This window comes from Pelophylax lessonae (genome assembly GCF_965119305.1).
Source record: "Pelophylax lessonae genome assembly, chromosome: 1".
Taxonomy (NCBI): domain Eukaryota; kingdom Metazoa; phylum Chordata; class Amphibia; order Anura; family Ranidae; genus Pelophylax; species Pelophylax lessonae.
The window spans coordinates 146,424,076-146,440,502 of record NC_138768.1 but is presented as its reverse complement, the minus strand read 5'-3'; the positions used below and the strand labels follow the sequence as shown (position 1 = coordinate 146,440,502).

General features: G+C 41.2%; 1 protein-coding gene across 1 annotated transcript in view; it reads right to left on the bottom strand.

Annotated features, from left to right (window-relative positions):
- Positions 1-262: 262 nt before the first annotated feature.
- Positions 263-16,427, bottom strand: part of XRCC4 (X-ray repair cross complementing 4) — a 629,438-nt gene continuing 613,273 nt past the window's right edge. The window contains exon 8 of the mRNA XM_082253034.1: positions 263-601. Within this exon, the coding sequence (XP_082109160.1) occupies positions 490-601 (112 nt within the window). The 3' untranslated portion in view covers positions 263-489. The remainder of the gene's footprint in view (positions 602-16,427) is intronic.

The window sequence follows — 16,427 nt, the reverse complement described above, 5'->3', positions numbered from 1 at the left end:
TGTATCACCGAGGACTACGTCTGTCAATGAGCGCTAGAGAAATGTTTTTAATGTCCGAAAATATAGGCCGGTACCGATATCCGATGACCAAAATATCAGTATCGGCGTTAAAAATCGATATTGGTCAATCACTAGTATATTCACATTATATTTTAGCCAAAAAAAGTGCTATTTACACAGCACTAACTAACTTGTTGATCTTTTTACTTTAAAACATGAGGGGAACAAAAAAACTAGGGGAAAAAACAACTGTTATATGTTTATTTTACGGTTTACAAAATTTTTACTCTACACTGAAATAAAAACATATGCTTGAAAAAAATGTAAACATTTAAAGCCCCTACAAAAATATCCTGGAGATTACTCTAACATCACAAACATGGAGCCTGTCTATGTCACAAGTGGTCCATTTGTAGAAACATTATGTATTTATCACAAAATAATTGCTCCAGGTCTGTTTATTTAAGCAGAAGTGGATTAGGGGTTTAGCTACAGGTCACTAAAAAGGTCATCTGGATCTGGAGTGTTTTTTGATGTTGGTAAGGACAGATTTTCTGATGAAGGATTCTTGCCAGTTGTCTTTGAAGGGGCTGCTTCACATCTGTAAGAACAATGAATGTGAAAACTGTTAGTTTTTTTTCCCCTCGGCATATCTTTGGGCATCAGTTAATACATTAAGAAATATACACAGTATATGAAGTACATAAATATACGTGTGTGTGTATATATATATATATATATATATATATATATATGTATACACCGAACAAAATTATAAACACAACACTTGTTTTTGCCCCTATTTTTAATGAGCTGAACTAAAAGATCTAAGAAAACTGGGATTGGTCCGTGAAGAGAACACCTCTCCAAAGTGTCAAACGCCATTGAATGTGCGAATTTGCCCATTCAAGTCGGTTACAACGATGAACTGCAGTCAGGTCGAGACCCCAGTGAGGACAACGAGCATGCAGATGAGCTTCCCTGAGACGGTTTCTGATAGTTTGTGCAGAAATGCTTTGGTTATGCAATCCGATTGTTGCAGCAGCTGTCCAGGAAGCTGGTCTCAGACGATCTTGGAGGTGAAGATGCTGGATGTGGAGGTCCAGGGCTGGTGTTGTTACATGTGATCTGCGGTTGTGAGGCCAGTTGGACGCACTGCCAAATTCTCTGAAATGCCTTTGGAGATGGCTTATGGTAGAGAAATGAACATTCAATTCATGGGTAACAACTCTGGTGGACATTCCTGAAGTAAGCAGCCACGTTTTGGCTCCCACTTGCAACATCTGTGGCATTGTGCTGTGTGATAAAACTGCACATTTTAGAGTGGCCTTTTATTGTGGCCAGCCTAATGGGCCATACACATTAAAATTTTCTGAAGACTCTTTCCTTTAGACTTACCAAAACCATATAATATGAGGTCAAACCTAAACACTTTCAATTTGTATGCAATCTGGCAGGCCCTTGCACTACATAGAAAAGGTAAATCTGAAGGAAAAAGTCTTCAGAAAATCTTATAGTCTGTATGGCCCTTTAGGCACACCTGTGCAATAATCATGCTGTCTAATCAGCATCTTAATATGCCCCACCTGTGAGGTGGATGGATTATCTCGGCAAAAGAAAAGTGCTTACTAACACAGATTTGGACAAATTTGTGAACACTATTTGAGAGAAATAGGCCTTTTGTGTACATTGAAAAAGTCTTAGATCTTTGAGTTCAGCTCATGAAAAATGGGGGCAAAAACAAAAGTGTTGCATTTATAATTTAGTTCAGTATATATTTACACATACACACCCAGACTTTTATATTTTAATGCAAAATGTTGGCATTATTACATCTACACGTAATACAATTAAATATGGCATTTCTCTGCAAATGTTAAGACACAATAATATTCAATTTTTCTGGTTGTTAAAAGTCATTTTATTTTTGCTTCAGGAATTTCTAACACTCTGTCTTGCTGAACAGTTCTAGTTTAGAAATGTTATTATGTTTTGAATGTGCGTCATGATTGATATGTGTCCAAAGGTTTTCAATAGTTTTTAAGCCTAGGGAATGTGAAGGCCATTCCAAAACCATCATCTTTTGCTAGAGAAGCAGTTCACGGTTTCATAGTTGATAATGATGCATGATTTGGATAAAGTCTTATTGGAATATTTAATCTTTTTTCAGTGTAAGTGAAATCTGTACTGAAATACAGAGGCTGCCATTGCTGACCTCCTCCTGATTATGCTAGGTGCTGCCTTCATCTGAAAGTGCTAGATGACGAGCTTTAAGAATTTGTGACCTAGAACAAGTATGCATAATGGGTAAGTAATAAAAAACAGCAGTCCTTATTTGTGTAGTTCTCCTGGGTTAGTGATTCAGAGTATTAAAGTCCAAGCAACAAAAATTAGCAGAACAAGAAGATCTGCATTTAGTCCCAGTCCTCTTGGACTAGCCTTAAAGGGTCTTTCTAACATTAAACCACCCCCAAAAAAGATGAATTCCTAACACCTTCCCTTTTTCATATACCATATATGCATGTGGTGAGAATCATCTACCTATTACTTCAGTGACAGAAGAAAAGATTCTCATTGGTGAGGGTCATCACATGGACATGCTGAACAAGAAGATCTGCATTTAGTCCCAGTCCTCTTGGACTAGCCTTAAAGGGTCTTTCTACCATTAAACCACCCCCCAAAAAAGATGAATTCCTAACACCTTCCCTGCTTCATATATCTGCATGTGCTGAGAATCATCTACCTATTACTTTAGAGACAGAAGAAAAGACTCTCATTGGTGAGGGTCATCACATGGACATGCTGACCACACCCCCACATGCCATTGCTAGCATTATGCTGCTAAACAGCCAACGAGGTTGTGTATAGAGTTTACAGTTTTATGGATCAGTACACCTGCAGAAGTGGGCAGCAGATGATTCTCAGGATTTGCACATAAATGGAGCAAGAAGGGTGTTAAAAAATGATCTTCAATTTTTTAGGTATAAAGGTGAAATTACCCTTTTATGGGGGCCTCATTTGCTCTGCACATAAAATAAGGGAAAAAAAAGTTATTTCATGTAAACTTTTAAAGATAATTTGAATATTGATGAAAAATACATAAGAGTACATGTTGAAACAGCAAGGAAAGCCCATATACAGATACAATTTTATTAAAATATAAGCTATTTACTGGGCATATTATCACTTGCATTTCAAATCCAAAAGCAAGTAATTTATTGTTTGCTTATGGCTATTGGGCTTAGGCATGCAAGTCATTCTTTTACAGCTGGTGGCTACCTGTGCATTTAAATTTTGATTTTGTTGAAGCTATATCAACCTTGTCAACTTGTAATAGTTACAGTATATTGAGGTGCTATGTGGTTTAGGCTTATTGTCATAATTTTGTCACAAGGAAACCAAATACAATCTGTTAGCACTACCTTTAAAAAAAAACTGCATAATTCTGTCATTCATTGGCTTTTATAAACAGTATAAAGCGAGGGTTGGCAGGCCGCCTATCACGATCGACCTGTTGACCTCGGGCAGCCGACAGGTCGATCAGGAGCACAGCCCTGCACACAGTCCTTCCCCAGCCTCCGCCGCTCTCCACTTCACTGCAAAGTGGAGAGCAGGAAGAGTCACAGTATTGGATAGAGGGCTGGACCTGTTAGAATTAACTGTTCACATTAACCAGCAGGTGATTGGTTGCCCAGTGGTCCTAGCAACCATTCATCAGCTTGTTAATGTAAAAAGTTAACTCCGGAAGCTCCCACCCTCGCCCTCTTTCCAGTGCTGTCATACTTCCTGCTCTCCACTTTGCTATACACCAGTCTACGGTAGGAGAGTTTTACCTATACACTGGTGTGAAGGGGACAGAGGACACTAGAGTGAGGGGGAGGGATGTGTGTAGGGGACAGAGGACATCGCAATGGGTGGGGTGCAGAGGACACTAAAGGAGGGGTGGGTGGAATGTAAAGATGGCAGAGGACACTACAGTTGGGGGAGGGAGGGTTAAAGGGGAAAGAGGACACTGTATTGGGGAGGGAGAAAAGCACAGAGGACATTGCATGGGGGGGGCGAGGACATTACAGTGAGGAGTGAAGGGGACAAAAGACATTGCTTTGGGGGTTCAGATGACACTACAGTGGGGAGGGGGGGTTGATGTGAAGGGGACAGAGGACACTGCCATGGGGGGCAGAGTACACTACCGTTTGGGGGGGGGGTGATGTGAAGGGGACAGAAGACACTGCTTTGGGGGAGCACAGGACACTGCAATAGTAGGAAGGGCAGAGGGCCCTGCTTCAGGGTGGGGGGCAGAGGACACTGCTATGGGGGGTAGAGGACACTATAGTGGGGGGGGTAATGTGAAGGGGGCAAGACACTGCTATGGAGAGGCAGGGTACATTACTGTATAGGAAGGCAGAGGTCTCTGCTGTGGGAGGGGGGAGGAAAACCTTCTGTTGGGGAGCAGAATACATTACTGTGAAGGGGACGATGTGAAGGGGTGTGGAGGACACTATTGGGAGTGGGGGGTGCTGTGTTTTTATTGAGTAATTGTTAATTATTTTTTTTAAAAGGGCCCCCTCCCCCCCCTTTCCCCCTGGGGAGCTTTGATTTCCTTCATGTTGTCAAGGTAGATCTCAACTTGTAGAAGGTTGCCTACCCCTGGTATAAAGAAACAAAATGAAAAAAGTTAGAAAGATTTTTTTTTTTGGCATCTGTAGTTGTAAGTAGTACACAAGAGATAGCAAAACATCAGACTGCATGTTGCTGTGTAATGAGTATTTATTTATTATAAATAAGCTTTATTATGATGTGTCATGACTTCGTAAGTGTTGGGAGCCACTGTTCTGTCTGGATATAGTGATCATGTATCAAGGCACCCAAGTGTCAGAGTCTGATGCATTAAAGTGGACCTGAAAATTAGCAGTGTGTTTCCTGTGCTCAGGCATTTCTGTGCCTGCAGCCTCCAAGCCTTATATTTGCAGTGTAAAACCACCTAAGGCAGTGTCTGTGAGTGTTAATTTAAGGGTATTTAGAGTAAGATTTGGTGATGTAACTACTGTGCTACTCAATGTTCTACATGCTGAAGAGAAAGCCATCACATGCATCTCCTAACTTCTGCTTCATTAAATTAGCTATTTTTTTCCCTTAATGTGTTATCTGCACGGGCTTTCTGACAGCAATGGGAGCCATTGGCTCTTGCTGTCAATCAAGCCCAGTGAGCAGAGAGCTGTGGGCGGGGCCTAGCTGTGCTTTGTGTGTCCATGGACACACACAGCCTGACTCGGAAGTGGCTTGCTATGGAGGCAGACACAGAAGAGGAGGACCTAAGATAAATCGCAGGGGATCCCAGAAGGAGGCTCAGGACCTTTCTGTGCAATACCATTGCACAGAGAAGGGAAGTATAAACCTGTTTATTATTTTATATATATATATATTGTAAGGGATTAGCTCGGTGGTAGGCGTAGATGACTCCTTGGGGGGTGCGTTTTCACAGAGAAATAGCCCAAAAGTGCTTGCAAACAACAGGTTTATTCTTCAAACAAGTGCATGCAGCAAAAACATCAAAATAAAATAAAACAAAATAAATCCTTGCCTCTGTGGGCGGCTACCTTCTCACAACTGGAACCTGCCTAAGTGTCTGTCTCCAACCTACCGTCGGGCAGACTTCCTTGTCCTACAGCGGACACTCAATAGTCCTTTTATAATAGCTTCACAGGGCAACACAGTCCTTTTGTTTCTTTCACACAGAAACACTTCGTCTTCTCACCTTTGAGACGTATTCACCTTTGGTTACCGTCCCGGGCACACATCACTCCGGGGGGTCTTCTCCCAGGCCCACACATCCTGTCGGGAGGCACACGCTGACTGTCCTCCTGCTCCCAGCCCACATGGCTTCAGGATGCAGCTTCTGGAGGCAGCAAACAATAGGACTTTCTCTGAACAAATTATAGAGCCTTAACTCCCTCATTCTGAACAGGTGAAGGCCTTTCAACTTCCTGCTGGCTAGCTCTGTAGCCAACACCCTAAATTAATTAATGGACTTCTCAATCAGGTGGAAATGTATCTCCTTCCTGTGACTACATTCCCAGATTTAGCTGACTTCCTGTCACATACCCCCCCCTCTTGTTTCAACCCTAGGGTTGGGACACATATTTCCAGGCACGCATGTGTCAGGCACTGCTGACTCACTGATAAGCCTCCTATTATCCTCAAGCTTCCGGATGAAACTGTTTTGTCATCTTCATTGACGGATTTCTCATAAATGCCACACAGTTTGTCTCTCATCTCATATACACATTCTTCAACTGCATTTTTGGCATCATTTTGCTCCTTCTCGTTTCTGTCATCTTCATTGACAGCTTTCTCATAAATGTCAGACAGCTTGTCCCTCATAACCGTCTGTCCAATCCACCATGGAGGACCGTGATCCATAGGCAACTCAATTGGGCTAGTCTTAATGTCTTCAACATTCTTAAGACGCCTCTCTCTGCAATCCATAAATGTTTTCCACAAAACTTTGAGAACCTTTGCTTCACTAAGCTTTGTTCCAAGTAGGGACTCTTGACATCCCTCTGTGACTTGAGTTGCCTCTCCATACATCTGTACACAATCATTGACTTTTTGTTGTAAAAGGGAATGATCTTCCTTCTTGAGCTTTGCTTGCTCTAAGATGCTGTGCAGAGGATTTTCCAATTGAGACAACAGGCTGTCACACATTTCTTCAAAGTGACCCCTGTTCCTTTTCCCAGAGATATCAATATCATTCACCAAACATTTCATATTCATAGGCAGATCTGAAGCATTTGCACTCATCAACTTCTTAAACTTTTCGCCCTCCTGAGCGAGTCGCAGTAAAGGCCTACTATTTGATTTGATATTCAGTTTATATTTCTTGCCAAACTCTTCACAGAAGAAGCCAACCAGAACATCATCAACTTTCCTTCCACCAACATAGGGGTCAAAGGCAACAACACAGTTGAACCCAGCGATCTGGGTGGTATCCATTATAGACCTCCTCTCTGCATCAGTGAAGAAGCATGGAACTGCAACACATTCTTTTACAGGTTTCTTCAATGCACTTTCTGCTGAACTATTTGACCGCTCAAGGTCACCTAGTTCTTTTTCTCTATCTGAATTCCACATGGAATGCATCTCAAGATCACGATCAAACTTCTGCCACCCGTCTTTCACCAGTTCCATTTTGGAAACACTCCCTGAAAGGCACTTATTCATTTGCTTCACGTTTTCACCAACAGCCTTAGTTTTCTCCACTAGGTTTTCAGCCTGAACTGAGAAATCACCACATTTCTTACTCAGCTCCTTTGTTTGCTGAAGTTCTAATGATACATTTTCCAATGCTTGAAGTTTTTGAAGGAACGGTTTATTCCAAAGGGGTGATTCAAGCCACATGTCGTCACATTTCTGAGGCTCACTCAGGACAGACCCCAAAACACTGATCCTTTTAAAAACTGCATCAGGCACACTATCCCCTCTTTGGGACAGATCCTCTGTTGCCTGGAATTCCTCTTCCAGTTCCTGCAACGGAATCTTCATCTCTTCTACTTGCTGTTCTAAGGCTCGCTTAGACTTTTCTAGCTCCTGAACGCTTTTCACAACATCATCCTTGGAGCTGACCAATTCTTCCATTTCTGTATGCAGCTGTTTAACACTTTCTAGTTCAGCCTTACACTCTAGAGCTTCCTCCAAAAAGCGAGCCAAGAACAGGGCTTTGCTCTCGTTATCACGCACCTCCGTTTCTGCACGTGCGCGTTCTTCTGCATATTTTGCAGACACAGTCTTCTCTTCACCAAGCATCTGATCAAACTTCTTTTTCACATCTTCAACACACTGTAATGAACCAACGCTTTCTTCCATGCGTTTTTTCATATCCGCTATCTGAGCTTGCAATGTTGCGACTTGCTCTGATAGGTTTTTCTTTGCTTCCGCCTCCTCTTTTAATTGTTCCAGGAAGCCATTTTTCTCATCTTCCATTTGTTTGAGCTTTGTGCTAAAACTCAGCCTTTGACACCTCTCTTCCTGTAAGAGTTCCTGCGTGTCTTGCAGCTGCGATTCCAAGATAGAAAAATCTTCCGCAATTTCTCTAGATTTGCTGTCTGCTTGAGAAAGCTGATTTGTAACATTGTCCAACTCAACCTGCAGTCGGTTTGCCTTCTCTGACAGCTTAGCACACAATCGGTCACCTTCTGACACCTTGACTTGCGATTCCAGAAGCTGTGCCTCTACTTTTTCCCTCTTATGTTCACAATCTCCTTTTCCCTGCATAAGAGCCTTCACCTCATTGGCTAACATCTGGGAATAAGAATGTAATTCTGCCACACAGGCTTCTTTCTCCTTTAACTGCTGCTGGACACGTTGGGCTTCCCCTTTCCAACTTTCACAGTCCGCACGCCATTCATCTACCACATTGCTCAAAGTAGTGAGCTCATACACAGTACTCAGTAATTTAGCCTCTCTTTCACTTTTCTCTTTGTCGCTGAGAGACAATGTCGCTTTCAGAGCAACATTCTGTTCCTGCGACTCCTGCAGGTCTATTTTTGTAACTTCCAAACACTGAAGACTTTTTTCCAGCTGATTACGCAACTCCAACATTTCACACATGCTTTGCTTCTGCAAAGTCTGAATTTCAATTTCCTTTTCCATGAGGATGGTATCTTTCTCCATTATAGTCTCTCTGCGTTTTTGCAACTCGACCAAAAGAAGAGCAGTGGATTCTTCCCACTGTGACACATGAGACTTGAGTAGTTCATTCGTTTCCTGCAAGTTTCTATGCTCCATTTTAAGCAATTCCAAGGCTTGTTCCTTTTCTTCCATTTTCCGTTGCAAGGCATCCAACTCAGCCCTGCACACATACTCGGTTTCCTCCAAACCGATGGCCTCCATTGGCTGCTGGCGTCTCTGTTTCCAGCCTGCCATGCTCTCTTGGTGATCCTTTTGTTGAGCTGCAAAGCTCCGTTGTTTCAGCATCTCCCCCATTTTGAGCTTACTTTTCATCTGAGCACACGTTTCATCAGTGTTGCTAGGGGCAACAACCTTCCTCTTTAGTAGACTCTCTTTAGGCATGGATGGGGCTGGTTCAGACGGTAACATCCCCTCCATCCATAGAATCCGGTCTCTCATTTCATCTATCTTTGCATTCTTCAGGCGTTTGGATCGCCCCATCTTCAATAACTCCACAAACAAATTTTTCACAGTCCAGCAAAAAAATTTTCAGACCACTGTCTCTTTAACACATGTAGTTGTTCTCTCTCTTGCAAGATCTCTTTTCCTGCGCACACAGTTTGTGCAGTCACTTGCACCAGACACAACAAAGTTCATCAAATAATTTTGAGACCGCTGTCTCTTTAAAACACTTTTTATTTTTTTCTGTCAGGATCTTCTCTCCTGCACACATAGATTGTGCAATCTCATGCACCAGATAAAGTTCATCAAACATTTGCACTTCCTTGCAGGGATCTCTGCTTATGCCCACTGCATACCTCCACCATATGTAAGGGATTAGCTCGGTGGTAGGCGTAGATGACTCCTTGGGGGGTGCGTTTTCACAGAGAAATAGCCCAAAAGTGCTTGCAAACAACAGGTTTATTCTTCAAACAAGTGCATGCAGCAAAAACATCAAAATAAAATAAAACAAAATAAATCCTTGCCTCTGTGGGCGGCTACCTTCTCACAACTGGAACCTGCCTAAGTGTCTGTCTCCAACCTACCGTCGGGCAGACTTCCTTGTCCTACAGCGGACACTCAATAGTCCTTTTATAATAGCTTCACAGGGCAACACAGTCCTTTTGTTTCTTTCACACAGAAACACTTCGTCTTCTCACCTTTGAGACGTATTCACCTTTGGTTACCGTCCCGGGCACACATCACTCCGGGGGGTCTTCTCCCAGGCCCACACATCCTGTCGGGAGGCACACGCTGACTGTCCTCCTGCTCCCAGCCCACATGGCTTCAGGATGCAGCTTCTGGAGGCAGCAAACAATAGGACTTTCTCTGAACAAATTATAGAGCCTTAACTCCCTCATTCTGAACAGGTGAAGGCCTTTCAACTTCCTGCTGGCTAGCTCTGTAGCCAACACCCTAAATTAATTAATGGACTTCTCAATCAGGTGGAAATGTATCTCCTTCCTGTGACTACATTCCCAGATTTAGCTGACTTCCTGTCACAATATATATATATATATATATATATATATATATATAACATCACTTTACAATCACTTTAAGTCTGTATTTTCTCCATCTCTTCTGCTGCTTCTTAATTATGGACATAGCAAACAGGGGAGCAGCTCTGACACCAGGAAGCAAAGCCTTCCCTTTACTAAGATGGCTGCCTCCACATAGAACACAGTGCAGAACAAGGCATGGTATGTCAGTAATGTGGAAAAGATCAGCTGCAACAAGACCACAGCCAAAATTGGTGTCTAGTATTTTGCACTTCCTACCTTTTTGGGCACTTATACAGTTCAGTTCTTTTTATATGATCATGTTCCTGGTACTAGAGGCATTATTTTCAATTACTTTTTAATTCCTGGAAGACAGACACAATAATATCTAGGCCCAGCTTGTAGACATTTTTAATGGTCCCCTATTCTCCAACACTATCTCAAAAGCCATTCTCTGGAACCTTTGTCATCCTAAACTCGTAACATTATTTGACACTTTGAGGAATTTTTATAAAGCAGTGAATCTGACATTATTCAGACCGTCACTGATGTGAATCTTTTAGGTGCATGTATTTTAAATGAAAGTAATTGATTCATTATCATTGAACTTCTGGGGAAAGTCACATTAACTGCTTTATAAATATACCCCTTAGATTTCTGATGAATATTTGCACTTATTGAAATAGAAATATTTACATGTAGTTACCATGTGCAGTATTCACTGGGCAAACAGTAGGGCATTCAATACTTTCGGTGTATAGAACACCCATCTGAGGTTTGAAGCAGCGGATTATAAAGGATAGCTCAACAGGCAGACCAATAGTTACATAGGATGATAAACAAATGGACAGAAAAGAGCTATATAGAGTTTTTTCTGCTATTATGGTAATATCCTTTCATATATCAAAAATTTAAGCCCCAACCCCGGGATCTAATCATTGATATGTATTGATGGGATATACTGACAAAAGTACTCCACACAAAGTTTAGAGCCACAAAGACCTACAGTATATAAAATATAGAACACAATAATATACAATCAACTGGATGAAAAAACTGAAAATATACCTACATCATGCACAGCCTTCATTTTTTTTTTACAGTAAGACATACAAAACACAAGGAAGCTATACACATTAAAAGAAATATACTTGTGCTTTTTTTTTTTTTATACCTAATAGAGAGTTTAGCATAAAAAAAGGGTAAACTGTCCCGCTTGAAAAAAGCAGACAGAATTAGTGAGCGGCACCCTATGCAGATACTAAAAGATAAAATGAAAATGATAAATCACAGAGCACTTAAAAGCTCAAATAGGTTTTGGCACTTGCATACTTCTAATCTGCTTTTAATCTTCTTCTTGGCCAATTTGGAACATGTTTCTGGAAGCAGGCTGAAATCCATCTCATGGAGACAAGCAGCTTACCAAAACAAGCAGAAAATCTGGCTGCTGTAAGTATATGTTTAGACATATCTCCCTAAATACAGGCCTTTTCATACAAGGGAGCCTAGAACACCAATAAAATATGAAAATAATGTCTAGGTATTCCAATATAATAACATATCCAGTTAATAAACATGAGTTGGGGTTGTTTTACTAATGTGTGGTAAAGCTGCATTATGTTAAAAGAGTTTTTGTACTAAATTATTAAAACAGCAAAGTCAGTTCATACCATGTTGCTTTCAAATAGCAACATAGTACATCTAAAGAAACTGTAACATATTAAATGATTAAACTAGGGTCCCCTAGTTATAGTTACCTGCATGCTCTGCTTTATCTGGGGCTTGTCTTGACAGTCAGTGAGTCTTGTAGGAAGCTGGGTGTCACACAGGAAGTGGGCAGGATCCAATGATGTTTATTCAAAAAGGGGAAAGCAGAGGGGAGGGAGAAGCAAAGTTCTCCACCAAGCAACAGAGGCAGAAGCAGAATGGACATAAAAAGGTGGGTCTGGAGTTCTGCCTGAATAATTTACTAAATAAAATTTAGTAAAAAAATAATAATAATTTGTGTCTTTTATCTCTGCCTGGAGTTCAGTTGAGCAGCAAACAAAGACAGTAACAAGCATGGCCTAATGTGAATCTTATTTCCACCAGGTAATGTCTACTGTACTACTCCACTAACTGCAATACAAGGCTTCACGCGCGTAGAATAAAACGGATTGGGATGAGCTCCATGCAATAAAAATATATTTATTGTTTCATTCTTGAAATTTGCTGACAGAGACATACAGTGTGGGAAAAAAGTATTTAATCCCCTGCTGATTTTGTACGCTTGCCCACTGACAAAGAAATGATAAGTCTATAATTTTAATGGTAGGTTTATTTTAACAGTGAGACAGAATAATAAAAAAACTCAGAAAAAGTTATAAATTGAAAAGCATTTTAATTAGTGAAATAAGTATTTGACCCCTTCGCAAAACATGACTTAGTACTTGGTGACAAAACTCTTGTTGGCAATCACAGAGGTCAGACGTTTCTTGTATTTGGCCCACATCTCAGGAGGGATTTTGTCTCACTCCTCTTTGCAGATCCTCTCCAAGATTTGACTGTACATGGCTCCGTCCATCGTCCCTTTGATGCAGTGAAGTTGTCCTGTCCCCTTAGCAGAAAAACATCCCCAAAGCATAATGTTTCCACCTCCATGTTTGACGGTGGGAATGGAGTTCTTGGGGTCATAGGCATCATTCTTCCTCCTCCAAACACAGCGAGTTGAGTTGATGCCAAAGAGCTCGATTTTGGTCTCTTCTGACCACAACACTTTCACCCAGTTCTGCTCTGAATCATTCAGATGTTCATTAGAAAACTTTAGACGGGCCTGTACATGTGCTTTTTTGAGCAGGGGGACCTTGCGGGCGCTGCAGGATTTCAGTCCTTCACGGCATAGTGTGTTACCAGTTGTTTTCTTGGTGACTATGGTCCCAGCTGCCTTGAGATCATTGACAAGATTCTGCCGTGTAGTTCTGGGCTGATTCCCCACCATTCTCATGATCATTGAAACTCCGTGAGGTGGGATCTTGCATGGAGCCCCAGACCGAGGGAGATTGACAGTTTTTTATGTTTCTTTCATTTGCGAAATATCTCACAAACTGTTGTCACCCTCTCACCAAGCTGCTTGGCGATGATCTTGTAGCCCATTCCAGCCTTGTGTAGGTCTACAATAATTTCCCTGACATCCTTGGACAGCTCTTTGGTCTTGACCACGGTGGAGAGATTTGAAAATGATTGATTGCTTCTGTGGACAGGTGTCTTTTATACAAGTATTAAGCTGAGATTAGGAGCACTCCTTTTAAGAGAGTGCTCCTAATCTCAGCATGTTACCTAAATAGAAGACACCTGGGAGCTAGAAATCTTGCTGATTGTTAGGGGATCAAATATTTATTTCACTCATTAGAATGCTAATCAATTTATAACGTTTTTGAAATGTGTTTTTCTGGATATTTTTGCTGTTATTTTGTCTCTCGCTGTTAAAATGAACCTACCATTAAAATTATAGATGTGATCATTTCTTTGTCAGTGGGCAAATGTACAAAATCAGCAGGGGATCAAATACTTCCCCCCTCCCTAGTATACCTAAAGGTAACAATTCTTTTTTTTAGTTTTCGATAGAGTGGAGTGGGATTAAAACACTTGTCAGTTTTTATTGCTGTATGTGTCCCTGTTTAGTAGGTTAACCCTCTGTGTTTGTCCTGTTTATCATTATTATTAAAAATGAAAGTAAAAGAAAGTCTCAAATTTTGGATTGTCCCCAGAAAAGTAATAGAGGGGAAATTTTCTAATAGGGATACTAGTTTTGGTGACCTATGGAACCCCAAGAAATTACCTTAACCACTTCAATACAGGGGCACTTTCACCCCCTTCCTGCCCAGGCCAATTTTCAGCTTCAGAGCTGTCACACTTTGAATGACAATTGCGTGGTCATGCTACACTGTATCCAAATTAAATTTTTATCGTTTTTTTTCACACAAATAGAGCTTTCTTTTGGCAGTACTTAATCACTGCTGGGTTTTTTATTTCCTACTAAAAAAAAAAAGACAGAAAAGTTCAGCGTTTTTCTTATTTTCTGTCAGTGAATTTTGAAAGTAAGTAATTTTTCTCCTTCACTGATGTGCGTTGATGAGGCGGCACTGATGAGGTGGCACTTATGGTCACTGATGAGGTGGCACTAATGAGGAGGTACTTAATGCCGCACTGATGGGCACTGATAGGTGGCACCGATGACCAATGATAGGCGACAGTGACGGGTGGCACTGATGGATGGCACAGATGAGCAGGCACTGATAGGCACTGACTGGCAGCACTATGGGCACTAATTATGGGCACTGATGGGCATTGGTTGGGGTGACTAATGGGCACTTTTTTTTACTTTACTGTAAACAGGGCACTGATGATCAGTGCCCTGATTACCTGTCCTAGACTCCCCTTTGAGGAGGAACCGCTGATCGGCTCTCCTTGCCACACACTCTGACAGTGTGAGGTGAGGAGAGTCGATAAACGGCACTTCCATATTAACATGTGATAAAGAGCCACGTCATGGCTCTTTACCAAGATCGGGGTCACACCGTGTCCTAGGAACACGGCGTGGCCACGATCGCTGCACTGCAGGAGCGGCCGTTCTGGGGCGCCATCATATGATGTCATCCCAGAATGAGAGTGGCACAGATCCACCGTCATTTGATGGTGGGCGGGCGGCAAGTGGTTAATTTGCAGGGATTTCCTCTCACTTCCTGTTTGGCTATGGGACAGGAAGTAAAGGGAAATCTCCACAATGGGACACGGATGGTGAAAAAAAGTCTGACAGGGGTTATAACTCCCCCTTGCTCTATCCAAAATGAAAAAAAATAAAGTTTTGCCCATAGTTCTACTTTAAGATAACCAAAAAAAAAACCTTACTCTTAAATTTTTTCACACTATGCCTTGGCCTATGTGGCCTTACCAAAAATCCAATGAGAGCCTGGTAATGGATATGGTGAACTAAATGACTACTGAACAGATCATAAAAAGTTAAACCAATATATTACAGTTCATGGAAATATGCATAAGACACCAGTTACACTACAAATTAAGGTTGGTATTTTCCTTTCTTCATTTACTTAAGCTGGGAACCTGCTTATTCCAAATGTAAATTACAAGCCCTGGCTTATGTTTACTGGACAATTTAAATGACAGGTTATCCCCTGAACTGGTACAGCTGTGAAAAATAGTGATGTGATGCCAATTATTATTTGCAGTTCCTAAACTCAAGACATTAAACACTGTGAATACAGGTGCAAAGTCTGGAGTTCATATGCTTCCATTAACATGTAATTAAAACTAAACTCTAATCGGATATAAAAATACCATTAAAATAAATATATTTTAAACAGTATTAGCATAATGCCTGAATATGCTCTGAATACAACCGCATATAATGTCAGACTCAGCTACACTCAGGCTGGGAAAAGGGACAGTCAGCAACCTGAGCCAATCAGAGCTCTATTGATTTTCACGGGCAGTCAGCAGTGTGAGAATGCTTAAAAAAAAGAATGGGTCCCAGGATTGACTTCAATAGTATATTGCTTCTCTCACACTGTCCACACGTTAATGGCTGTGGTCTGGAGTAGCTTGTTGACCAAGCAGTATTTCTTAGCCATAGCAGAGAATAGAAAGTCACTAACCTGGCAATGCTGGCAGGGGTTCTTAGAACACAGGACTAGATAAGCACAAATACAATTCCCTTCATACATAAAACAATTCATGTATATATGTTTTTAGGCTATGTATTTAACTGTTTGTTAAAAGTTAAGCTTTAAGTATAATTTACATTTGTGTAAAAATTTAAGCCATAATTAAATTCATTTCCAGTTTTGTAGTATGTATGGTTTTAGAGTGATCTAAGTATCAAAATTTGTGGAAAAAGCACAACGTTAACTTTTTTCCATCAGCTGCATGTATATACGTATGCAGTCCTATGAAGACACAAAACTGTGCTCAGAGCACGCTCCCAGCACAGTTGCCGGCAGGAACTGAAAAACTCCATATGCATATTTGCGATCAAGAACTTTCCGATCATGTGACCACTGTGACAGCCAATTACTGCAGTCACCAAAACCCGAATGCCCACCTCCCTGCATCTAGAAGTTCCTAAAGGGCCGGGAGGCAGCATCCGGAACTTGATAGCATTAAAGTAGGACTATAGACAACATATTTTTTATTTTGGATAGAGCAAAGGTGGGTTATAACCCCTGTCAGATCTTTTTTTTTGTCATCTGTGTCCAATTTCGG